The sequence below is a fragment of the Colletotrichum higginsianum genome, chromosome 2 (assembly GCF_001672515.1).
Source record: "Colletotrichum higginsianum IMI 349063 chromosome 2, whole genome shotgun sequence".
NCBI classification, from domain to species: Eukaryota; Fungi; Ascomycota; class Sordariomycetes; order Glomerellales; family Glomerellaceae; genus Colletotrichum; species Colletotrichum higginsianum.
The window spans coordinates 975509-989548 of record NC_030955.1 but is presented as its reverse complement, the minus strand read 5'-3'; the positions used below and the strand labels follow the sequence as shown (position 1 = coordinate 989548).

The window sequence follows — 14040 nt, the reverse complement described above, 5'->3', positions numbered from 1 at the left end:
GTCCCGCCGCTGCGCTCATGGCTCCAGAACTGCGACGAATGTCATGATTGCCGGAGCGACTCCAGGCCCAAGAGACGCTTCCTCCCCGCGCGCCTCCTCAACGTCCACCCGTCGGGAGACCCCGGCCAACTGCGTCTAGACGATGCAAGCACGTCGGAGGGGAATCGATACCTCGCGCTGTCTCACTGCTGGGGCAAATCCACCGCCGGACAGAGTCCCATGTGGCGCACTCTGGCAGCAAACCTAGCGTTACGCATGCAGGGGTTCACGCTCGACGAGCTGCCCAAGACCCTCCAAGACGCCGTCTGGGTAACGCGGGGGCTTGGGGTACTATACCTCTGGGTCGACTCGCTCTGCATCGTCCAGGATGACGCCCGGGACTGGAACCGGGAGTCGAAGCGGATGGAGGACGTCTATGCCTCGGCATACTGCACGATAGCAGCCACGTCCGCCCCGGACTCGAGCACCGGGTTCCTGGGAGGGCTGCCACGCAACGATGGCCTCTTTGTCGAGAGCGCCGATGGGCGGGCTGCATACGTCTCTACGAACGTGGCAGACTTTGACGACGACGTCAACGCGTCCGGACTCAACCGACGGGCGTGGGTCATGCAGGAGCGGCTCCTCTCGCCGCGGACGATACACTTCACCAGCAACCAGGTGTACGGAGAGTGCGGGGAGGGCATCTACGCGGGGAACGGCGTTTTTCTGCGAACGTGAGATTGGATCAAGCCCCCCCTCCCTCCCCGAATTTGAACTAACACAATCCCATCATTCCAGGAGGAGGGGGACCAAACGATACTTCCAGATCGACCCCAGGTTCCCGGACCGGCTCCGAAGCTCGGGGTTCGCGACGACCTGGGAGTTTCTCCGGTCGCTGCTGGAGGACTACTCGCGGCGCGGCATCACGGAGCCGTCGGACAGGGCGGTCGCCGTTTCCGGGCTGATGGCGCGTGTGCAAAAGGCGCTGCCGTGCCCGGTCCACCACGGCATCATGGACTGGTATCTCCACAGGTCTCTGCTCTGGCACCGGGGAAAGGCGGACACAAGGGGCAAGATTGACTACAAGTCGTCGACCGTGCCCTCGTGGTCGTGGATGGCCTATGAGGGGCCGGTCGGGTTTCTGCCTGATGGGTTCGGGACCCTGGATCGGTTCGGTCACGTTTCATTCGACAGGACGTCGTTGACGACGACCGTTTGGGAGTTTACTGAACCTGGTTTGCGGGCGGTTGACGTGGGAATCGACAGTGGCCGTGACCACATCTATGATTCTAAGGGACGGTCGCGCGGCTGGATCACCCTTGACGGGGATACCGAGTCGCCTTTTCCACGATACTTGGCCGTGCTTGCAAGGCTGAAGGGGGTCCAAGTTGAGGAACGCAAGTATTACGTGTTGTTCCTTCAGCCCATGAAGTCGCAGGAGGGTGAAGAACGCCTGTGGCAGATGGCGTATGAAAGACTTGGGATGGGCGTGCTGGAGGGGGATTGCGAGTTGAGAAACGTTGGGCAAGGCGGCGTATTTTGAGTGTCCCACGAATTTCCATGTGACAGTGCTCTATCAAAACAAAAAGGACGTTGTGCCGCCTTTCGAGTCTTGTGCGCTTTCTGGTCAGGTTCCAGCCACGGTGCAAGAATGATGTTCCACAGCTGGTGTCGAGGGGCAAAAGACGCTTTGTCTGGACTCTTGTGAAGGGAAACGCTGTTGTGATCATATCAGAAACTCACGTATCACCGGTCGATGTGTTGCTGGCATTCGGACAAGTGAAAGCGACGGGTCCCAGAAGAGGAGAGACAACGGACGTTGCAGGCTTGATATCGAACGGCGGCCCCAACGTCCGGCCCGTCCCCGGCCCGGCCGAGCAGCCCAGGGTCCCGAAAAGGGTTTCGGCAATGAACACCACGATGTGCGCTCGGATGATAAAAGTGATTCGCGCTGCTTTTTCGCTAAAATTACAGATACTGCACTGGGGTTAGACCGTGGGCCAGAAAACAGACTCTCGGACCGGCCGAGTACATATATCGTAGGGGGAAAACAATCTGCCGCACCTTTCAACTGGTTTTTCAAACAAGAAAGTTTGCATCATACGTTATTCGTATAACTTTCTCCCCCTATAATTTATTTATCCCCCCAGGGAAAAATCTCATCTAATACTAAGAGCTGGTACACTAGATTGATGCATGACTTTGGGTTTATTTTTAAAACATACTTTTCTACCCAAGTTAACACTATAAATTCAGTATCAAGTAGCCGCATCTTTAAGTGGTTTCAAGATGACAAACCGTAAGGGTGGCGCAGACTTTTGTCCTCCCACTGACAGTTGAGATGAGTGGGAGCGAAATGGTGGCGTCGGACCCAAACAATCCACTGCCGCAAACGTGGCTCCGATCCAAAGCTGCATCTTCACCTATCGAATCAGGGGGCCTCTTCTTCAGTTTCTGTCAATCCACCAGTTTCTAACGACATTTCCCCTAAGGGGTGTTTGGTTTGGCGAAGAACTTGCGAACATTCTTCGGGTCTTGGCACCGGCTTGGCGTCCAAGCCTAAGAGACCCAGATCCATTTCAAAAATTTCTCTAGTACCTCAACAACTGCGGATACGAGAATCTCCTTAGTCCATGAACCAACCCGGGTGCCTGGGGAACGGGGAAAGGAGAAAGGAGGAAAGGGGGGTTTCCTTGGGACTGCGGAGATGGCTCATGGGGATTCGCAGCAAACGAAGAAGCTCGATCACCGGGGCAAAAGAGGGCCCCGGATAACGGGTTAAGAAATTTCTCGACAGGGAAGATGGGCAGGCGGATGGAGTTTGCAAGCGTCATGCCCCGACTCCACAACTGTTGAGGAGAGGCCGGCATTTCGATATTCGAGGGCCCCGCAACATTATATTAACTACTTTGCGCACCTGGCGGTGAATCTCGCAGGTGGGCGGGCGGGCGGCGGGCGGCGGGCTGTGCGTGTCGCTGCCACCGTCTCTCATGGTCTTGAAGTGAATTCCCACTTTACAAGCTTGGGTTGCGTCGCGCGGGTGAGCGCGAGCGCATGCGCAACATTCACACGTGTGCTCTGGTTTTTCTTTCGACAACTCGAGAACGGCAAGCCTCGGGGCTTCAGGAAAACACATGCTTTCCTTGGGGAGGTCGACGTGAACAAACAATACCAGCTATTTCTTGATATGTTGAAGACAGACCAGCCGGCCGGACCGAGGCATCTCTGGGCAGCTCCAAGGCGTCCCGCGCGAGCTGGACGCCCGATACGGCTCAAGACACACCACGGAAGCTGAGTCGCTGTTCCCAGTCGGTACAAGCCCGCATCTGCCCCCCGAACACCACTATACCTGTTTTCACTGCTCGAACTCGTGTGCGCGTCTGTTCATTTCCTTCGAGGGTTTTCACTATTTTATTTTTATTTTATTTTCGCATACGGCGGACTCGTTTCTCGTTTTCGGAAACTGTTATGGCGCAACAATCCATCCAATGGGTGCGTGCACACCCCCAAGCAACGACAAGCATCGTACGTCCATCTTGTACAAAGGAAGCGTACGTGCGTGGATGATCGAGGCTCGCAAAAGCACCACAACGCTAAAGATTGCGAGTGTAACCATGTATGTATCCGTGTGACCCCCCCGCCATCTCGTACTTGTTCGTGTGGGAAGTGGAAGCCGTTTTTTTTTCTTTTCCAATGTCTCGGGCCAAAGCACACTGGTGGAATATTCCGCCTCGCCCGGCCGCAACGGGGCTTCACCCCGGGGCTTCCCCCGAGTTGTTCGTGTGCCCGCTAGCGAGCTACCGACCTAGCTGCTGTTGCGTGCCCGGCTTTCACGGCGCCCCTTCGAGCGAAGCACGAGTACCAAAACCGCGATGCCTTCGCAACTATCTCGATCCAGGGCCCCACGTACACTCGGCTTCATTACCATGGTAGGACACCAGATCCGAGAGCATCGTGTCCCGTGGATGGCTGGCTCCAGTGCCGGTGCAGGGGTCCGGGGGTGACGATCGACGTCAGGCGACCTTCTTTCGGATGGAGTAGAGGCATCCCGTTATTCCCTCTCCCAACCGTTCCAACGGAAATGGAGATAGATGCAGGTTGAATCTTGGTGAACGACAGAGCCCATCACCTCCCCCGCATTCCCCGATTAACGATAGTCAAAGTCCCAAGCAAGCACACTATCGAAGACGTACAGCTTGGCCATGCCCCGCCGTCCGCCCCGTCACCGTCCTGTCATGCAGCAGTCCGCGGCGCTTATGCCCGCCGGACAACCCACGACGGACCAGAGGGGGGATGCAGGTCTCACACCCTCAGCTCGACATCAGAGGATCATCGATGCCTCATTGGGACGGAGTTCCTGGTTCCTGGTGTCTGTCCGGCGCATGAGTCTCACCATCACATGCGCTACGAAAGGACAAAATCCCACGCCGGTTCGTTCGACTCGACCATACACACACTCTCTATCCCTCCCTAGATGGCCCCCCCTGCCTGCGCTTGCATGCTTCTTTCGACTATTCTGCCGCCCGACATACCGAGGCGGGACGCAACGGCAGCCCAAGTTCCAACTGACTCTGCATAAATTTCCATGTGAATGTCTGGTCTTACGTCAATAAGGCTGGCTGTCACTCTTGTCATTTTGCTGTGCCGCAGCGGGACTTTCGATATTCCCCCGCATCATCACCGGACAACTGGTGAACTGCCGTGGTCATTCGGCCGACTCTTCCCGTCCCAGACTGGATTTTCCGTATTGACTGTCCATGATTTCCCCCCGTCCCCCTCCCCCCCCCCCCCTGGCGAGAAGGCACCCCCCCGGCTACCCCATGGGGAATGTTGCATTCCCGGTTTGTTGAGTTTTTGCACTTCTCTGCCTGGTCAACTGAGCACGCCTAGCGATACGATACCCGCTCGAGTAATCACGATCACGACTCAGGCGCCAGGGAACTGGGATCCCTTGGTATACTTCGCACAAGGACACGAGCTTCTCCCAAGCGCGCGCCCAGAGAGTGCCATTCACAATTTTAGGCCCTCCGCCCCTCCCTCCCGTCCGGGCCACACACACACACACACACACACACACACACACACACACACACACACACAAGCAAACACACGCGCACACAAAGACAATAGTACGGTGGTGCAAGGGGTGGGTTCGAACCGGTGGTGGGTGCGGATTTTCGTCTTGGTGTCCACTGTCCACTGTCCACAGACCCATCCGCCCCAAGCAGAATTTCCCATTGATGGAGCCGATGGAACTGCACTTAAATAGATCAATAAGAAGCCCTCTCTCTCTCGCTCTACAATGGCGTCTGCTCAGGTCGAGGCGTCCGAGGTAGCTCATTGCGATCGTCTTCAACCAAGGCTCATCAACCGGGAGTATCCTGTAGCTCACGTTTAGTGATAACCTCCCATCGCCCCCCGCCCCCTTCTAGTCCTACAGTCTCGGTCACTGCAGGTCCCAGTTGGTAGCCATTCGTGCCTCTCCCGTCATCCGCCATCATGCAGCTTTCCGCCCTCCTCTCGTCCCTCTCCCTTTTGGGAGCCGCGTTGGCGGTCCCGGACGACACTCGGCCCTTGGAAGACAGGGCCGCCAAGACCGCGACCGTCGTCCTCGACACGGCGACCGTCGTCGGGAACGTCATGAACAAGGTCGAGTCCTTTGGCGGGATCCCCTACGCCAAACCGCCCACCGGCCCGCTCCGGCTGAAGCCCCCCGTGCGCCTGACCGGGAACATCGGCACCTTCGACGCCACCGGCCCCGCCGCCGCCTGCCCGCAGATGATCACCTCCTCCGACAACCAGAACGTCCTCCTCGACCTTTTGGGAGACATCGCGAACCTGCCCTTCGTCCAGAAGGCAACGGGTCAGACCGAGGACTGCCTCAGCATCACCGTAGCCCGTCCCGAGGGCACCAAGGCTGATGCGAAGCTGCCCGTCCTCTACTGGATTTTTGGAGGTGGCTTCCAGGTAAACAAAACTCAAGGCCCTTCGTCATCTGATATTTGATGACCCTGCGTGCGTTCGTCTCAGCAATTGACTTTTTTTTGGTCCCAATAGCTCGGATGGTCCTCCATGTACGACGGCACCAGCCTCGTCCAGCAAAGCGTCGACATCGGCAAGCCCTTCATCTTCGTCGCCGTGAACTACCGCGTCGCCGGTTTCGGCTTCATGCCCGGCAAGGAGATCCTCGCCGACGGGTCCGCCAACCTCGGCCTCCTCGACCAGCGGATGGGCCTCGAATGGGTCGCCGACAACATCGCGGCGTTCGGCGGCGACCCGGCCAAGGTCACCATCTGGGGCGAGTCCGCCGGCGCCATCTCCGTCTTCGACCAGATGGCCCTGTACAACGGCGACAACAAGTACAAGGGCAAGGCCCTCTTCCGCGGCGCCATCATGAACTCGGGCAGCCTCGCGCCCACGGATCCCGTCGACTGCCCCAAAGGCCAGGCCGTCTACGACAAGGTCGTCGCCGAGGCCGGCTGCAGCGGCAGCGCCGACACGCTCAACTGCCTGCGCGAGGTCGACTACACCACCTTCCTCAACGCCGTCACCTCCCTCCCCGGCATCCTCTCGTACAACTCCATCGCGCTCTCCTACCTGCCCCGCCCGGACGGCCGGACCCTCACGGCGAGCCCCGACGTCCTCGCCAAGAACGGCCAGTACGCGGCCGTGCCCATGATCATCGGCAACCAGGAGGACGAGGGCACCCTCTTCGGCCTGTTCCAGGCCAACCTCACCTCCACCGACAAGCTCGTGTCGTACCTCAAGGACTACTTCTTCGCCGGCGCCACCGAGGACCAGCTCCGCGCCTACGTCGACACCTACGACGACGGCCTGCTGAGCGACATCCTCAACGGCAGCCCGTTCCGCACCGGCCTCTTCAACGAGATCTTCCCGGGCTTCAAGCGCCGCTCCGCCGTCCTCGGCGACCTCGTCTTCACCCTCACCCGCCGCTTCTTCCTCAAGCTCGCCATCGCCGCCCACCCGGACGTGCCCTCGTGGTCCTACCTCGCCTCCTACAATTACGGCACCCCGATCCTCGGCACCTTCCACGGCTCCGACCTCATCCAGGTCTTCTACGGCATCAAGGACAACTACGCCGCCCGCAGCATCCGCACCTACTACACCAACTTCGTCCACGCCCTCGACCCCAACGTGGGGTCCAACGGCCAGTACCCCAACTGGCCCAAGTGGTCCCAGGGCCAGAACCTGATCCAGTTCTTCGCCGACAAGGCCGGCAGCCTGAAGGACGACTTCCGGCAGGCCAGCGCGGACTGGATCGTGAACAACGCGGCGAGCCTGCACCTGTAGTGCACGATGCCAGGCCTCGAGTGTAACCCTCAACGCGAACCGGGGGACTCGGCAGGCCTATTTATGATTGATGACATAGGCTAGTAATTACGATAATGGAAACTTAAAGTCTAACTTTTCTGGGAGAGATGACAAGTCCGAGGCTGGTGGTGATCTTTGACATGCCGTGGTGTCCTCAAAGAAAGAAGCAGTCAAAACTGCTCATCATTGATTGACTTTTGCCCGAATTCCGAAAGTTCAAAAAGGCCGCTCGCTTGCTTTGAATTAGTAAAAGTCAATCCTGTCAGGCCGAGTGTCCTCCACCACAGACGTCCCCCAACCGGAACTGACTGTAACCCCGGCGCTTACTACCCCGAACTACCGAGTTTGAAGTCGTATGAAACCCCGAGATCCCATGGAGTGTCCCCCGCCTGTCGATCATGACTGCGACGATTCTCTTCAGCCCTAGTTTGTCGTAGTTCAGCAACGGCGCCAGGTTGAAAGGGCGTGGTGAAAGTTGCCAGATTGTTAACAGGATTTTCCGTCTTCTTCTTGCTGACCCTCCACCGTTGACACTTCCTCCAACACTCTAGCCGGCAACGGAGGACTTCCTCCGAACGAGCAGCCAGAATGACGGCTGAGCCGTTTGTGCTTCGATGGGGGATCATGGCCACCGGGGCCATGTCCGAATGTAGGTGACGTGATCCTCGCAGCATCGCGCCGCATGGGGATGTCGGTTGCCGTTCCTTGATATCAAACACTTCCATCGTCCGTCCACACTGCTGACCCCCCCAGCCAGACTTCTGCAAAGACCTACTCACAGACCCAGCGACGCGCGGCGTCGGCGACGTCGCGCACGAGATCGCCGCGGTCTCGTCCTCCAAGGACCCCCGACGAGCCCTCGACTTCCTCGGCCGCATCGGCCACCCCGCCCCGGCCGGCGTCGCGACCTACGGCTCCTACGCGCAACTCGTCCGGGACCCCGGCGTCGACGTCGTCTACGTCGCGACCCCGCACAGCCACCACTTCCAAAACGCCATGCTCGCCCTGCGGGCCGGCAAGAACGTCCTCTGCGAGAAGCCCCTGACCGTCACCGCGGAGCAGGCCCGGCGGCTGTACGCGACGGCCCGCGAGAGGGGGCTGTTCCTCCTGGAAGGCGTCTGGACGCGGTTCTTCCCGCTGAGCGCCGAGATCCGCCGGCTCGTCGGCGCCGGCGCCATCGGGAAGGTGTACCGCGTCACGGCGGACCTGTCGCGGGCGAACGGCAGCAAGGAGCCCGGGAGCGCGAGGCTCGGCTACGACGACTCGCACAGGATGGTCAACCCGGACCTGGCCGGCGGCGTGCTGCTCGGCCTCGGCGTCTACCCGCTCACCTGGGTCTTCCAGATCCTGTACCACATGCAGCCCGAGGCCGTCAAGGAGAGGCCGCAGGTCCTGTCCACGGTACAGAAGTACGCCACGGGAATCGACGAGTCCGCCACCGTCGTCCTCAACTTCCCGGAGCACGGCACGATGGGCATAGCCACCTCGTCCCTCCGAGTGGCGACCGACCCGGGGAGCTCAGGGATGCCGGCCGTCCGCATCCAAGGCTCGGCCGGCGAGATCCAGGTCGAACACCCGGCTTACAAGCCGCTCTCGTTCAAGGTGATCAGGACGGCGGGCGACGGCGCCGAGGTGGAGGTGGTTGAGTGCCCTCAGCCGCAAGATCCGGGCAGGGCTTGGGGCAACGGCACGTTCTGGGAGGCGGACGAGAGCGCACGCTGCATACGAGACGGTAAGCTGGAGAGCGAGACCATGCCCTGGTCGGAGAGCGTCCTCGTCATGGAGACCATGGAACAGGTGCTGCGGGAGGCGGCCGTCACGTATCCTGACTTGATAGCCAGCCACGAATTCGACGTCGATAGCCCGCTCAACACCGGGAAGTGAGAGCTACGATGGTATCCGTCATGCCAATTCTGAAAAATAATCTTTTACATGTTGAAGAAAACAAAACTAGCAAAGATGAAACACGACATAATGATGCAATCTTCCATGCACAAACAGTCCTCCAACCCCGTCAATGGTAGTAACCACGTTGCAAACGCAATCCATACTAAACGAAACCTCCTGCTAGATCAATAACAGAGCCACTCCTCGCGCTGTGCGCGAATCCTTAATCAGTGGAGTTGGGTCTCTGATACCCGAGCTCCTCCCAAAGAGTCGCCCAGTCCTGCTCCTCCCAAACATGCGCCGCCGGCTCGCAGACGGTGTCCTCGGCCGGCAGGACCCCGTCCTCGAGGTACCGCTTCATCGTCTCGACCGTGCACAGCGACGGTTGGGCCTGGATACCGTGTCCGAAGGCGTTGTACTTGACCAGGGCGCTGCCCGGGAAGGACGTGCTGATGTTCCTGGCCGACACGTAAGGGGTGACGACGTCGTACTCGTTGCCGAAGATGAGCAGCGGGCTTCTGGTGTCGATGGGCTCGTGGAAGCCGCGCGTGAACTTCTCCTTGGAGTTCAGCTTCCAGCGGGCGCACATGTGCGTGTTCCAGGACAGGAGGTCGCCTGCCAGGCGGCTCATCTTGGAGGCTCTGCTGAGCTCCGGCATCAGGTCCTCCAGGTCGTCGACCCGAAGGGCATTATCAGTGCAGGGGATCGTCAGACCGATGTCTCCTAGGCTGTTCGTCGCCCAGGTGGCCGTGTATCCCTTAATGAGCGCGTCGATGTCCCCGTCGAGGAGAAGCTGGAGCCGGACGGCCAGCGCCGGGTACTGGGACGGGGTGTAGAGGCCCATGCGGATGACACCCTTGACCATGTTTTGATCGATAATCCCCAAAGGAATAGCGTCGCTAACTGGGACCGGGATGGGCTGGTATTTGAGGTCATCAATGAGGTCGTAGATCTTGGACTCTAGCTGTGCGGCGGTCGCGTTGGGGTTCTTCGCGGCCAAGACGCACGCGTCCGGCTTCTCGAAACAGGTTCTCAGGAAGCCCGAGAATACCTTGTCGGTGTCCGTCAGCATCTCCCAGGTCCTTGCGTGATTCTGTTAGCCTTTGTGTCCCATCCAGATGCCATGGAAGCCGGGAGGGGACTCACTCGCCAGCCCACCATTGCTGCGGATTCGTGACGCCGTCGAGCACCAGTCTCTCCACTCGGTCGGGGTGCAATGCCGCCGCGGTAGAGCCGACAACAGTGCCATACGATATTCCTGGGCGGATGGTTAATGATTCGTTGTCAAAAACATTGCAGCATCGACTTTACCCCAGAAACGAAGCAGCCGATCGCCTCCAAGCGCGTCGACGATTTCCCACACATCCCTGACCGTGTACATGGTGCCGACCAGCTCGGCTCCTTTGTCTTTGGCATACTCGTAGCACCTCTGCGCTTCAACTTCCGCGAAGGCCCAGTTCCTGCCAACGTTCATCCTGTCATCGGGAGTGACGGCCATGTTGACTTGGGGGACGTCGGTGACGCTTCTGTTCTGCGACTTGTCGGAGCAAAACAGCGGCATGGTATCCCAGGTTCCTCTGGAGAGCGCGTCAGCTACACCCGGGAACGGCGATGGCACGCAAAGGAGCGTCGGGTCTGCATCCGTTACTCACCTCTGCTCCCATCCGATGAGATCGAAACCTTGGCCAGTGATACTACGAAAGAGTCAGTGGCCTCGTTCCGCCAGAGAAGCACTACGGGATACTTGCATCTGCATCGTCTCGCTGAGCGCGGCCATCGACAACCTCCCAGAGTCGGTGGGCCCTCCGAAGTGCAAAACGACACTGCCCTTGGACGGTTGCTTCAATGCCGGAACCTTGATCACCTTGAGATCAAGGGTTGCAGTCGAGTTGGGCTCGGCATAGTCCAGCGGAACCGTGACGTTGCTACACTCGATGGGAACATGAATCTTCTGCCCTATCAGGGAGAAAATCTCATGAACGTCGTCACATCTCCTCCATTCGATGGAGGCGTGGTCTGATGCGGATGCCGTCGTGATGAGTGCGGTGCCGGCCAGAGCGGCAAGCAAATACCAACGACTCAGTGGCTTTGATGTCAACATGGCTTTTTAGGGGTAGACTCGTGATAGAAGCTTTTACAATTGAAGAGAGGATGAGTGGTTGCTGAATGATGAACTGTAGCGGGAAATCAGGCGTCGAAGGGAGGCATATATAGTCCTCCAACCTCCAGCCAACTCATATCGGGTTCCCTGGCTGTTCTGTGTCTTAGGGTTGCTTGGAAAAGTCAACATCTGACGTCGGCCACTGCCATGCTGGGCCTATCGCAATGTGTATCGGAGAGCAATCTGAAGCAGGGCTTCTAGTGCTGACGAGAATAATCTCAACAGAGATGTCAACTAATGCCCCAAAAGGGAAATCCAGGGTCGCTGCTCCAGTTACCTAAGCATTGAATAGCCACGCCCGCAAACGATGATCGGGCAAACCCATCAGGTTATCAGGCCTGCAGAGGGCGCAGCGGGGGGGAACTTCAGCCCTACGGGGCGCAGAAGTGGAATTAGCGGAATGTTTTTGTGGAACACATGGGAGTCATCGATGACGCAGACAGAGGAGAGAAGTGTAAGGGAGAAGGGGAGGTGGTGCGAAGCCAAGACCTCAAGGCGTATAGCCATATGGGTGAGATTCCCATGCAACCACGTCGTTTAGTAGTTGTACTTTGCATTTCCTCTTTGGGAAAGATTTAGGGCGGCTTAGGCGACTCGATTCGCTGGCTGTTGCTGCTGCTACCAGGTGCTGCGCCTTGTCAGATTGCTGCAAGGTACCGCACAGGCACTACAGCAAGAAGTACAGGTACTGTCGTGAAGCAGAACTGCTTCGTAGGTCACGTTGAATCACACGAGTCACGCGAAGGTGACACGTGACCGGTCTCACGGGTATTTCAACCCGAACCATCGTGTAGAATAGATCTTAGAAAGATCAACCACTGTTCACTCTCTCATTCCTAGACGTATGGTGCTCATCACAGGTACTGTAGGGCTAACATATACAAACCTATACCTAAGGTACCTAAGAATAGAAATGACACCGAATTCTACCTACCCATAAGAGCTGGCTGGCAGTACCCGACCCCCTACTACCACGTAGAGTGCGTGCAATTGGATGACAAACAGTCATGGAACGTTCCAAGGAGACATGTGCGTAGCTATACTAGATTTGACCCGAGTCTTTCGTCTGAATGCTAGGATTACAGCGGCAACGGTCTGCGTGATTCTCACAGGCTGGATAGATAAAGAGTGTTGTATGTCATTTCAAAACAGATCACCCCACATGTCCTACACTCAAAGATCAAGAAATGACATGAGAAATGTGTGAGCGGTTTCCCTGCCTTACCAGAATGTCTTCAAGAACAGAAGGGAACGGCCACAGTGCCAAAGAAACCTCCGGCTACACCCCCGATGGCTCCTGCAATAGCAGCAAGAGTGCTGGCGATAATGCACCCTGTGTGATGTGTTAGCTTCACGTCGTGGTCTGCCACCCTTTGGCCATTGGACGTTGACGGGCGTGGTAGTGTAGGAAAAGGGTGTCGAAACGCACCAATTTGCTTTTCCTTCTCCGGAGGATACACCGTGACCTTGATCTCGTCCCTCAGATTGCCATTGACACGACGGGTGACCTGGACGTAGTTTGGAAACCTTGACATGGTGCATTTCAGGACCGCCTGACCACCAAGGCCGATTTGCACGGCCCATCTCTTCTCGTACGAAGTCGCGCTCTGCGGGTTGACAGTCTGCTTGACCGCGTCAACCAGTCGATGCCGCACGTTGCCCGAGTACGTGCCTGTAACAGCCACCCGTATGTTGACCCTCTGCCGGTCGCCCTTTGACCAGCGGACCGAGCGGTAGTAGCTGGATCCGTCATCGCAGCCCCCTTGGTAGCAGAGTGTTGTGATGGCAGACTCGAACACAGCCCTGATGGACTGGTCGCAGCCGTACTCTGCGCGCGTTTTGCCGAGAATGAAGCTCGTCGTTACGGCGGCTCGAGCCTCGAGCCCACCTCCCTGGGGCTCCACGTCGGGGCCGAGACCTGCATCGGCAGCCTCCAGGTCCAAAGCCAGGCGTATACCTGGAATCGTTGGGTCGATTTCAACAAACGGGTCAATACTGATGTTGTTGGGGACGATGTAGCCGGGTCCTGCAAACCCGTCGCTGATGCCGTCCGTCCATTCCTCAGTTGGTGCCCCAATAATGGTAGGGGCAACGAGAGAAAGGATCAGAAGAAATACCTGCATGGCGAAGGCGTGCGTGCGGGCGAGAGTATTAAGAGAGAAGGTACAGCGATAGAGAGGGATTTTGCTGACTAGGAGTAATAATAAGAAAGGGGGCTGATGATAGGATGAGGGAGGCTTGCGTTGGTGAGCTGGTGTCTAAAGGGACGCCCTTTTTCTGCTTCGATGTGAGAAGCAGGCTACTTTTATACTCAGCTCACATCGCCTCTCGCCGGAATCAACATATCTCTTCTCAGCACTTTTGATCGTCTTTCAGCAGGTCCATCACGACCGAGACCAAATTTTGTGTCGGTCGTTATTATCCCCACCTTTCCACTTGTAAAACTAACAAACCAATGATAAGGAGTGCCCAGCGATTGTTATAAGCACTTGACACAAACAGGGTGGTTTCGCGAGGGGTTTGGTTTACCAGAACCGGTGCGGGCTGGAAACTATGCTAGGAACTGTCATGATCGAACGCGTGCCTGGTGTTCTTCCTTCCTATTGTGTACATGATTGCAAATACCAAGAAGGGTCAACGGCAACAAACTCGGCCAATCATCTCCTAAACCACCACAACCG

The 14040-nt window shown here is 57.7% G+C and overlaps 6 protein-coding genes across 6 annotated transcripts; 3 read left to right on the top strand and 3 right to left on the bottom strand.

Annotated features, from left to right (window-relative positions):
• Positions 1–219: 219 nt before the first annotated feature.
• Positions 220–1522, top strand: CH63R_02049 (Heterokaryon incompatibility protein; the record flags this gene model as incomplete). Its single annotated transcript, XM_018297024.1, has 2 exons — positions 220–713; positions 778–1522. 2 exons carry the CDS (start codon positions 220–222, stop codon positions 1520–1522), a joined length of 1239 nt encoding a protein of 412 aa, XP_018161840.1.
• A 3956-nt stretch (positions 1523–5478) lies between these two features.
• CH63R_02048 (Carboxylic ester hydrolase) lies at positions 5479–7290 on the top strand (the record flags this gene model as incomplete). The annotated part of the gene is made up of 2 exons (XM_018297023.1): positions 5479–5946; positions 6037–7290. 2 exons carry the CDS (start codon positions 5479–5481, stop codon positions 7288–7290), a joined length of 1722 nt encoding a protein of 573 aa, XP_018161839.1.
• A 609-nt stretch (positions 7291–7899) lies between these two features.
• Positions 7900–9195, top strand: CH63R_02047 (Oxidoreductase; the record flags this gene model as incomplete). The annotated part of the gene is made up of 2 exons (XM_018297022.1): positions 7900–7960; positions 8093–9195. 2 exons carry the CDS (start codon positions 7900–7902, stop codon positions 9193–9195), a joined length of 1164 nt encoding a protein of 387 aa, XP_018161838.1.
• Positions 9196–9421: 226 nt separating this feature from the next.
• CH63R_02046 (TAP domain-containing protein) lies at positions 9422–10759 on the bottom strand (the record flags this gene model as incomplete). The annotated part of the gene is made up of 3 exons (XM_018297021.1): positions 9422–10280; positions 10345–10456; positions 10510–10759. 3 exons carry the CDS (start codon positions 10757–10759, stop codon positions 9422–9424), a joined length of 1221 nt encoding a protein of 406 aa, XP_018161837.1.
• A 144-nt stretch (positions 10760–10903) lies between these two features.
• CH63R_02045 (Nedd8-like protein) lies at positions 10904–11299 on the bottom strand (the record flags this gene model as incomplete). Its single annotated transcript, XM_018297020.1, has 1 exon — positions 10904–11299. The coding sequence occupies one exon, from the start codon at positions 11297–11299 to the stop codon at positions 10904–10906; it is 396 nt and encodes a 131-aa protein (XP_018161836.1).
• A 1295-nt stretch (positions 11300–12594) lies between these two features.
• CH63R_02044 (uncharacterized protein) lies at positions 12595–13482 on the bottom strand (the record flags this gene model as incomplete). Its single annotated transcript, XM_018297019.1, has 2 exons — positions 12595–12692; positions 12789–13482. 2 exons carry the CDS (start codon positions 13480–13482, stop codon positions 12595–12597), a joined length of 792 nt encoding a protein of 263 aa, XP_018161835.1.
• Positions 13483–14040: the final 558 nt, after the last annotated feature.